An 11,682-nucleotide genomic window follows, 5' to 3' on the forward strand; every position below is an offset into this window, starting at 1 on the left:
AACAAGGGCATATGTACATAAATAAACACAATAGCATATCTTTGTAAAATATAAAGAATATAGGAAAATTGCAATTTTTAAAGAATTGGTTTGAAGTATGGGAAAAGGTGTGTTTTTACTTGCAAAATGTGTACGCATGTCTTAATTTCTAGTGTAAATTCTCCCATGTATGTCTGCATATATTTGCATCATAGACTAATAAATGCTTCTGCAAACTCAGAAGTGTGAGGGCTGAGCTTTTGTGCTTTGTCTCCATCCGCAGGTAACACAAACATATTTTCTTCCATTCCTTTGATTCTGTAGCCATAAACCACATTCTCATTAAAATATGCTTGCTTTTTACTGGGACAAAAAAAGAATAACAATTTTTGCTGGAAGCAGGAAATGCAGAGAAATGGGGAAAAATGTGTGAGGCCTGATTAATATATTAATGCATTGTGTAAAAATGTTTCTTTTGTTTCAGATAGTTATACTAGCCAGAATAATAGTTGATAAGGATAAAGTCAGTCTGTCTGCAAAAGGAGTTTCTATTTTGGTCGACCTGCTATGTTCGGAAAAGACAGCGACTCTTGTGTTAATAGGCAAGTGATGATGCAAAGAAAAGCACTGTTTTTCAAGGCAGCATGCTTATACAACACTGAAATAGTGCAAAATCTTAAAATAGTAAGATGTGATTGTTGATATGCCTTGTCTTGGTTTCTATTACTCTCTAGAAGAAGGTGTTTATTCTGTCAAGACTATTATTATTATTATTATTATTATTATTATTATTATTATTATTATTATTATTGCTATGCCGCCTATCTGACTGGGTTGCCCCAGCCGACAATACAGCAAAGGTTCTTGCTTCATTTAAATTACCATATTTTTCGCTCCATAAGATGCACCTAGTTTTTAGAGGAGGAAAACAAGAAAAAAAAATATTCTGAACAAAACAGTGGATGTATGACTTTTGTGGTTCATGCTGTGGCCACAGACATGATATGTGATTTGACGGTGAGTTTGGGGTGGCCCAATGCAAAAATCCTGAGGATCCATGTGCTTATACCTCCCCCCTCCCAGGCAGCCACCTTTTTCGCTAGAGTTCCTTATCTCCCTCCAATCGCTTGCCGATCAGCTGCTCAGCGGCTTCGTTTCAACACCCCCTTCCCTCTTTCTAAAAAAAAAGAAAAAAGCACAATCTGCTTTTCGGCCTTGGGCAATTTGGCTCCAGGGACCACACATTCGCTCCATAAGACGCACAGACATTTCCCCTTACATTTTAGGAGGAAAAAAGTGCATCTTATGGAGCGAAAAATATGGTAATTACACATTGGAGCACACATTTTACCTAAAGCCATAAGTGTCAATATGTTCCAAGAGTGCAATAAAAAGAATACTGAAAAGTGTGGCTATAGAAATTGTGCTGGGGTTCTTGAAATGTTTCAGAAATGGACACCTGCCTGCTGAAGTTAATTGTACCAAAACGCTTTTTTGTATAATTTTACCTCAATTTACTAGTAATAATAATAATAATAATAATTTATTATTTGTACCCCGCCCATCTGGCTGGGTTTCCCCAGCCACTCTGGGCGGCTTCCAAAAATACAGTAAAATATCACAGATTAAAAACTTCCCTGAACAGGGCTGCCTTAAGATGTCTTTTAAATGTCAGGTAGTTATTTATCGCTTTGACATCTGATGGGAGGGCGTTCCACAGGGCGGGCGCCACTACCGAGAAGGCCCTCTGCCTGGTTCCCTGTAGCTTTGCTTCTCACAATGAGGGAACCGCCAGAAGGCCCTCAGCGCTGGACCTCAGCGTCCGGGCAGAACGATGGGGGTGGAGACGCTCCTTCAGGTATACTAGGTCGAGGCCGTTTAGGGCTTTAAAGGTCAACACCAGCACTTTGAATTGTGCTCGGAAACGTAACATTTAATCTCAGTTATCTCTTTCTCTATAGGGAAGCTATTGGCTAGTTTGGCTCACACAAGAGCAGGTATTCCAGAAGCAATTACATGCTTAGGAACTGTCCAGCGTCTTTGTTATCATTTATACGCAAAGGAAGAAGAGGTACAGCTATTTTATTTTTGCAGTTTTCCCCTCATTTGATCCATTCAGTCTAACTTTCTAATGCAACTAAACTGTTGAAATATAAAACACGATGAAAATAAGCAATGTTAACTCTTTAATAGTATCAAAATATCATCACCTCCTTTTACCCTGAGATTATTAATCCAAAATGAATGCCATATACAGTATTGGTTTTTCAGTAACGCACATTGGAAGCCATATTTCGCCAATATGCTTACATTAGACAGGTGGCAGTGATGGTGGGGGAAACCCAACTTTTAAAGCCATTATTTAGCCACTCTGCATTAATTTCATAAAAACAAGAAATAATTAATGGGAAAAGGTGGAGGGTTTTTTTTTTTTTTTTTTTTTTTTTTTTTTGTATATATGCTCTCAGGGTGCTTCCAGACTGAATATCACTCCAAAATAGCAACAGTCACATTCAGATTGCTCAATTAAAGACCATCTCTTTTGTAACACGGTTTTTTAAGAAAAGGGAGATCCAGGGAAGATCATGGACTCGACAGGCTGGTTGTATTGCCGTCTTTTCCTGGAAAATTGGTGAAAACGCTGGTGTAAATACAACCACCATAAATTGTAATTAAAATATCACTGCAGCAGGAACTGTTCAATGATTAATTGTTCATTTAAAATATATCACCTCCCTCAGTTGGATGGACCGTGAGGCTATCTTGCAGAGGAGCAAGCTGGATTTAGGCAAGGTAGATAGATCACTAGCATAGATAACTGTTTTGTCTTAGCATATCTTATTGACAAATACGCCAAGAAAACCTGTGGGGTCTTATATGCAGCCTTCATTGATTTGAAGGCTACCTTTGATTCAATTTCACGAGTAAGACTCTGGGCCAAATTGAATACATCCTGTAGTGGATGGGAGTTACTCGTGCATAAACTGTCCCCGTTTGGGAGCTTGGCTGCCTGGGTTAAACCGTCTTGACTGCACAGCCCATCTCAGCGTGGCTGCCTCAGTCGCTAGCAGAATCTGTCTGTGGGCGTTTCTTAAACCTTTGCCAGCATAAAAGCTGTTTGACACCCAATCGTCTCCGCCTCTCATTGCGCAGGAGTCTCCTGCGCAGGGAGGGCGTGGGTAGTGGAGGACCAGTGCTCTCCTCACTGACTTCCAAGGAAGAATCCCGGAGCCCTTCCCCCTCTTCTCCCATTTGCTCTCCTGGATCCTTGGTGTTACGCTGATTTCCTTCCCCCTCTATCAAGCTGCGTCTCCCCCTAGTGCTGGTACCTTCCCCTGCAGAATCGGAGAGCCTCTCCTTCTCCTGTTGCTCTGATGTCTGTTCCCTGACGCATCCAGTATAGATGAAAGATTATTATTTTTGATTAATAGCCTATCTAAAGATACTGTGTTGTACGTAAGATCCTCCACAAATGGCCAACTCATAGACCCCTGTACCAGCCACCAAGGAGGTTAAGCAAGGCTGCATTTTAGCCCCAGCTTTTTTAAACCTATATCACCTCCCACCACCACTTTAAGTAGAAAACAGGTACTATAGAAGGTGGACCTCCCAGACAAGATGGTAGAGAATACAAGAACAGACCAGATCCCACATGGATCACACATTCCAGGGTGTGGCGTGCAAGTCTTTTGATGCAGTAAACAGGGATCTGGGAGGTCTGAATTCCCATCACTTTAATTGACTGAATATAATAATTTACCAAGGGTAGCTAGAAACCTACAAGGGACTCAGCTACATTAGTCAAAAAAAATATTAGATTTTCTAATTTAATAATCCAATCAAATCTCGTTAAATATTCCAAATTATACATCTACATATCAGATAGTTCAAATATTCTGCCGAATTATAAACTTTCTGTGATGTGACAAGTTCTAATTTTGAGAGAGAACTCTCCATTTTAATTTCTCTTTCTTTCTCTGTGTTTTTATTTAGATGAGTTTCTTTTTATTGATTATATATATGCTTTAATAAAATCCTTCAGGGAAAAGACACCTGAAAGTGAGGTTCTTTTTTCAGGTTCGTACATCTATGGCATGTGCTCTGGGATATTTAACATTCAACCGAACTGCATATCGCCATTTGCTAGTACAATGTAGGAATAAGCCCAAGTTGTTCAAGAGGCTAATACTGAACCTTAGCAAGGATGCAAGAATAAATTCAGACTTTGTGAGAGAATTTAAGAGGCAAAAAAGAGTTGGGCTTCCAGCTCTCAGGTAACAATTAGCAACCTTTCAATTATCTTATGGTTTGTTTGCTTTTTAAGGTTTTGAGTCCCTCACTTTTCACGTACTGAAAATCTTACTGATTTCTATTCAGTACCCCATGCAGATAGCGATCAAAATATCAGTTGACTTCAGGGTAACATTGATTCTGGGGGACAGTGGTGGAGAGGGTTTTGATGGAGCAGCTGCAAGCATTATTGAATGACACAGATTATTGGGATCCGTTTCAATCTGGGTTCAGGCATGGACACAAGACTAAGTAGCCCCATGGTTTCTTTGCAGAGCAGGACAGGCAGAATGCAACCTGCTTCTTGATTTCTCATGAGTTGTTGCAATTCTCTTTTAAATCCATTCAGTTTGTATTGACGCTCTTAATTATGTTTTTATGGACCCTTGTTGAGTTTGTTTTTATATTCCAGTTTACTGTTATTGTTTTTTAATGACAGTGCAGCTTAAAAATTCATAAATATATATATTTTTTGTAATCTCCAAAACCTTCAGGGAGTTTTATATTTAGTTGTATAGCGACTTGTTCCCAAAGCAATTTTTTTGTGTGAAGGGTTATTTCCTTCACAAAGTTCTCTAACTGAGAGGTATATATCACCAATATTTGGATGTTTTAGCTTTATTTCTATCTCATTGGACACCTTCGATGGTGAAGTTTTGTGAAAATCTGTTGAAGAACAACATTTCCCCCCCCCGAAATAGTGGGGGGGGGAGCTTTGTCCCGTAAAACGAAAGCATTTTTTAATTTCCCAGTACTACCACAGAAAAAATCATAAACACAACAGCGTGTTTCTAGTTTGTCTGGAAGGCGATTACAGTCTAGCACCACAATTACATATCATGATATAAATAGGAAATGGCTGTTATATAACAAGCCGTGCATAAGATTTCTTCTTTTTCTCCTGAGGTTAAGGACCGGTGCCTAGCTTAGAGGAGAGGAACCTGTGGTCCTCCAGATGTTGTTGGACTACAACTCCCATCATCCCTAGCTAGCAGGACCAGTGGTCATGGATTATGGGAATTGTAGTCCAAAAACAGCTGGAGCTTCAAGTTTGGGAAACCCTAGTCTAGATCCTTAATACATTCCCCCGCAAGAAACTCATTTAAGTAAGCAAAGCTTCTGCCGTCCAAGCTGTTTGGAAATCAGAGCTGAGGTTCAAAACAACCTTCCGCATTAAATTGTTTAAATGCCTATTCCTTAATTGGAACACAGATCCTTTGTTGTCCTTGCTGCTTGTCATTATATGTCAAGACTACTGCTAACATCTTGCCTTTTTAATTTTCAGTTTGGAGATAAACGGAGGGCCACCTGCAGTTCCTGTACACATACGAGGTAATTTATTCAGAAATAACTCTCGTTGGCTAGACAGCTCTGCCCTTTTAGCTCAGCTATATACCGTATTTTTCGCTCTATAGGACGCACCGGACCACAAGACGCACCTAGTTTTAAGAGGGGGAAATCAATTTTTAAAATATTAAAGAGGAAGCAAAGACAGCCAGCGGGATGGATCCCGCTCACTGTTTTGGCTTCTTTAGCCGTGCACAGCCCCTCCGGCCGGGAGAGGCTGAGCGCGGCTATGGCAATTCCCCCACCTCCCGCAAAAGCCCACAGGAGCCGAGCACCCTTTCAGGAGCGCGCGGCTCCTGCGGGCTTTTCTACGAGGAGGGAGAAGGGACTGACTGGCCGCGTCAGTCCCTTCTCCCTCCTGGGGAAAAGCCCGCAAGAGCCACGCGGAGCTTGTTTGTGGCTCTTGCGGGCTTTTCCTGCCTGCCTCCCCCCTGCATTCGCTCCATAAGCCGCACACACATTTCCCCTTACTTTTTATGGTGATATACAGTATTATGACAAATGAAGGAAGTTCTGAATTACCCATAAAGAGCAAAGTGCATGAGAAGCCGAGCATGTTAAATCTCACTGTATGTGTGGCGGAGAGCTGCTGATCTCTATTAGCTCATCAAATACATAAAATAAAAGTTTGATTATATCTGGACAGAATCCAGAGAATTGAGGGGCCCATTCTGCCTTCCAGTGGCAATCCCTCACACTTCACAAGCTGTTGTTCTGGGGGGGCCCTTGATCTTTAGACATTACGTGAAGGGGACAGACACATTACCTGCGTGTAGACCAGACTTCAGGTGTGTCAGATTTTCTTTGTTTTTTCTTTAGAAACATAAGTTCTACCAAACCGAGGCAGATGCAAAAAGCCATTAAAGAACTGGGTACAGTATGCTTGGGCTGAATCTCAATCCAAACAGTGTGTCTAAAGTAGTGTTTCCCAAACCTGGGTTTCCAGCTGTATTGGGGGGGGGGGGATACAACTCCCATCATCCCTAGCTAGCAAGACCAGCTGCCAGGGATGATGGGAATTGTAGTCCAAAAACAGCTGGAGACCCAAGTTTGGTCTAAAGCAAAGCAGTTATTTTTTTTGCAAGTGAGGGGCAGTTTTTGTATGGCAAGAGTGCCAACAGTTCAGAGGGGGAAAGACAAACAAATGCTTTACTTATGTAAGCTTAAGAATCCCTTTGTTCCGTGGGCTGTTAGGCTGCTGAACGGAAAATAATATAGTGGAGGTTAAGGGGTGATATGATAGTGATGTTCAAATATATAAAAGGATGTCACATAGAGGAGGGAGAAAGGTTGTTTTCTGCTGCTCCAGAGAAGCGGACACGGAGCAATGGATCCAAACTACAAGAAAGAAGATTCCACCTAAACATTAGGAAGAACTTCCTGACAGTAAGAGCTGTTCGACAGTGGAATTTGCTGCCAAGGAGTGTGGTGGAGTCTCCTACTTTGGAGGTCTTTAAGTAGAGGCTTGACAACCATATGTCAGGAGTGCTCTGATGGTGTTTCCTGCTTGGCAGGGGGTTGGACTCGATGGCCCTTGTGGTCTCTTCCAACTCTATGAGTCTATGATTCTATGATTCTAGTGCAACTGACTTTCGGGGTTGGTGTGTTTCGCGACAAGCACACAGAGTGCAATGAGATTGAGTGTTGGGGGGGGAGGTACACAGGTTGTACATTGACAATAAAGGTATTATTATTATTATTATTATTATTATTATTATTATTATTATTTATTATACTTGCCAGTGCATAACAAGGGTGCCAACTTGAATAAAATATTAGAGGGTCCCAGGTAAGCCCTGCGCCCCACAAAATTGACCACAAGACGGGGGCACACATACCATTTGAGTGGCAACCGCCATCAACCAGGTGTTGGAAAAACGCCCGGGAAGGCCACCAACTTCCTGGGTGTCTCTCCAGTGGTCCTCCGTGGCTATAAATTTCCCTCAGTCCAGAGAGACCGGTGATAAGTGACCCTTCCCTCCTGAGAGGAGCATACTCGTCTTCTGGCATGTCATAGCAGAAGAAAGAGTCAATCAGTAGCTCTAAACTACTTTCTTTTACAGTCTATATACAGAGACTTCATCAGCATGTCTCATCAGTACAGAACAGCATCACAAACAGAAATGAAACTACCAACAGTACTCCAACAGTACTGAGACTTCCTGTCTCACGCTCTCTCAGACACTCACATGATATACACAACACTCAGGAACTTTCTACCATATGTGGTGGATATGTAGGAAGATACAGGTATTCTGGGAGAGTATCCATGCAGAACTGCAAAAAATGCTAAAGATCTCTTTCAATAAAAAACCAGAGGCCTACCTCCTGGGAATAACTGATTTGGATATTCCGCAAAAGAGGAAGGGTATCTTTTTATATGCGACGGAGGCAGCAAGAGTTCTGATTGCGGCAAAATGGAAGAGTAATGAAATCCCCTCTGTACAAGATTGGATCCAAAAGCTAACAATATGCCGAATTAGATGGTCTATCAGAAAATAAAAGAATAAATCAAAACAGGAATTTGTTTCAAAATGGGAGGTTTTCAAAGAATATCTGAAAAATAAATATACTAGTTTAATCCTGTTGCAGCATTTGAGGAACTTCAGTAATAGTTGCAAGGTAGATATATGAAATTAGATATATTAAGAATAAGTTTAATTGTGATAAAAGTGTGTATTGGCAATAAGTAATATGTAATCGAAATATGGAATAGACTGGAGGTTGGGTCTTTAGTGTTAAGACCAATATATGTGTGTATATATATATATATATATATGCAGGTTTTGGTGTCTTCGGGTGTCTTCCCGTGTAAGAGTTGGGGTGTCTAGGCGACGTTTCGACGAGGTCTCACTCGTCATCTTCAGGCTGGTGCTTTCGGCTTCTTGTTACTGGAACAGAGCAGGATCTCAGTGTTTGAGTTCCTATAAATACTGTTGAGGGGGTGTGGTGTATAGCCTCCAACGTTCTGGGCAGAGAGGAAGTTCCCAGGTTAGTGTGCCTTTTCTTCTTTTGTTCCTTAATTACTTGAGGGATATCTTGAGTGATTTCTTGAGTGATATTCTGAGTACCACTTAGGTGGGTCATTAAGTGTGGATTAGTTGCTAAAGCTTTCGTGTCTTGACCTCTTGAGCTTGTGAAGAGTTTTTCTGAGAAGATGGCTGTACTGCACTTAGTTGTGCTCTGGCTTGGCTTCGTGTATAGGGGCGAGCTGTGGTTTTGTGCCCTGTGCCAGCCAGATCTGTGTAGGGATTGCAGGGGGGAATGACCCACCTAAGTGGTACTCAGAATATCACTCAAGAAATCACTCAAGATATCCCTCAAGTAATTAAGGAACAAAAGAAGAAAAGGCACACTAACCTGGGAACTTCCTCTCTGCCCAGAACGTTGGAGGCTATACACCACACCCCCTCAACAGTATTTATAGGAACTCAAACACTGAGATCCTGCTCTGTTCCAGTAACAAGAAGCCGAAAGCACCAGCCTGAAGATGACGAGTGAGACCTCGTCGAAACGTCGCCTAGACACCCCAACTCTTACACGGGAAGACACCCGAAGACACCAAAACCTGCATTCCTGTACCCGTGAAAATCTACGAAAGCAAATATATATATATATATACACACACACACACATATATATATATACACACACACACACACACACACACACACACACACACACAAAACATAGTGCTACTGCTGGAGCAGCACAAATGGATAAAAATCCTAACACTGAGAGGGGGAAAAGTGTGACCCCCTCAAATATTCTAGGAGTCGGCTCCTCTGGTGCATAAGAAAGCAATATTTTCATTTTGCAGACAAATCCCAGACTAGTGGTGTCAAGATATACAAAACGAAGTGTCGTCCAAAGGATTCCCTCTTCTTGGTGCCCACGGTGCCCCACCTAATGGGAAGGTTCAAAACACCGGAAAAGCCCCGCGTCCCAGTATCCGGCCACATTCCCTTTCCACACGCCACAACATCGGACCTCATTCAAGTTTCGAGACCAAGAATTGTCGATGTCTCTGCGCTCCTCAGCAATTTGTCAGGAAAGAGATCTTGACTTTAGTGCCTGCACGGGGGCAGCCACGGAAACAGTAGTGTCTCTGCTAATACCTTTCAGATAATTAGGGTAATTATTACTGCTCTGTCCGTAACAGATTTGCACAATGAAAGTTTGTCTATTAATAATGCAAAAAATAAAATAATTGCTGCTGTGGTAGAGAATAAAAAGGCTGGCTATTAACTGTAAGCATTCATATCTTAAAAGAAACTTAGGTGCAGTATTGAAACAGAAGTGTTTTTCCATAGCCTGCAGTGTTGCCTAAGAGAACACTCACAATATCTCTCAATGTTGGTATCTTTTATAATAATTTAATAATAATAATTTATTATTTGTACCCCGCCCATCTGGCTGGGTTTCCCCAGCCACTCTGGGCGGCTTCCACGGAGACCAAAAATACACTAAAATGTCACACATTAAAAACTTCCCTGAAGTTGGACTGCCTTAAGATGTCTTCTGAATGTCAGGTAGTTGTTTATCTCTTTGACATCTGATGGGAGAGCGTTCCACAGGGTGGGCGCCACTACCAAGAAGGCCCTCTGCCTAGTTCCCTGTAGCTTTGCTTCTCGCAATGAGGGAACCGCCAGAAGGCCCTCAGCACTGGACCTCAGTGTCCGGGCAGAACGATGGGGGTGGAGACGCTCCTTCAGGTATACTGGGCCGAGGCCATTTAGGGCTTTAAAGGTTAACACCAACACTTTGAATTGTGCTCGGAAACATACTGGGAGCCAATGTAGGTCTTTCAAGACCGGTGTTATGTGGTCTCGGCGGCCGCCCCCAGTCACCAGTCTAGCCGCGCATTCTGGATTAGTTATAGTTTCTGGGTCACTTTCAGAGGTAGCCCCACGTAGAGCGCATTGCAGTAGTCCATGTTTTAAGCCTAAAATCCTAAGCACACTTGCTAGGGAGAAAGACCTTGGAAGAAAGACCTGGTGGACTTACTGTTGGTGCCAACACAGTGTCTTCAAGTGTTTGGAATATGGCGATGTTGGCGTGTTAAGATAGGCAGCCGTGCTAAGCCCCATTTCCTTCCAGTTGTTTTTCCAGGGTTCCAAGAGTTGTGGGGAGCCCACCCCCCACCCCCGAGATAAAGACAGCCCCCTGCTTATATACTCAACCTTCTTCAAGCTGGAAGGCAACAGAAATAGTAAGTGTGTAGCACCATTCAGCCACAGCCAAGCACTTTTTAAAGCATGATTGACTTCAATGGGAGACCATCAGCACATCCTTAACCATTAGACTTAAAAGAGCTAAATGATGGCTGGATTGCACACCACATGCTAATTCCAGCCTTTGCCCAGTTTAACTAGTATAGCACGGTGTTCCAGAGGCTGCATTTCATGTTAGAAAAATCCCAATTTTGGGAGCTGGGCTGTCTGAAGCCTTCCAGGCATGGCTAAGAAAACAGGGGATCGTTCATTGCAAATCAAACCCACTTTCACCCCAAGAAAACTCAGTTGCAGAATGCAAAATTAGATCTTTGCAGACAATGCAAGATTCTATTCTGTGCGATTCTGGTTCACCCCAGAATGTTCTGGGAAAACCAAGATCCTTCAAAGCACCGTCAAGACATTCATTCCAATTCCTAACAGATTGTCGAAGCCCACAAAGCTATCTTGGGCTTCGACAATCTGCTTGGAATTGGAATGAATGTCTTGACGGTGCATTGAAGAATCTTGGTTTTCCTAAGTATAGCTCAATAGAAATATAGCTCATACTTGTATGTACACCAAAGGTACAGGTGACAAATGTGAACTGTGTCTTTCGTATGATGCTTCCAGTCTTGCCTCTGTGTTAACTCTCACATTTCAAGCAATCACGTTAAAATTAATTTTATGTCTTTTCTATACGGGCATAGTAGAAAGGATGCTGGGACATCTACTCTAATAATTCAAGTCTTCTTCATAGAAAGTATCTGTCCGTGGTATGTTTTAAGGTAAGGTAAAAAGGTAAAGGATCCCTGGATGGTTAAGTCCAGTCGAAATCGACTATGGGATCCGG

The 11,682-nt window shown here is 42.2% G+C and overlaps 1 protein-coding gene across 3 annotated transcripts in view; it reads left to right on the forward strand.

The window, feature by feature from the left end:
• The window catches only part of ANKAR (ankyrin and armadillo repeat containing), a 48,701-nt gene extending 38,836 nt beyond the window's left edge, over positions 1 to 9,865 (forward strand). For all 3 annotated transcript variants that reach the window (XM_083467423.1, XM_083467424.1, XM_083467425.1), the window contains 5 exons: positions 464 to 581; positions 1,941 to 2,050; positions 4,057 to 4,253; positions 5,555 to 5,601; positions 9,437 to 9,865. In XM_083467423.1, the coding sequence (XP_083323549.1) occupies positions 464 to 581; positions 1,941 to 2,050; positions 4,057 to 4,253; positions 5,555 to 5,601; positions 9,437 to 9,681 (717 nt within the window). In that variant the 3' untranslated portion in view covers positions 9,682 to 9,865. The remainder of the gene's footprint in view (positions 1 to 463; positions 582 to 1,940; positions 2,051 to 4,056; positions 4,254 to 5,554; positions 5,602 to 9,436) is intronic.
• Positions 9,866 to 11,682: the final 1,817 nt, after the last annotated feature.

Source organism: Podarcis liolepis (assembly GCF_965112155.1).
Source record: "Podarcis liolepis genome assembly, chromosome: 1".
Taxonomy (NCBI): domain Eukaryota; kingdom Metazoa; phylum Chordata; class Lepidosauria; order Squamata; family Lacertidae; genus Podarcis; species Podarcis liolepis.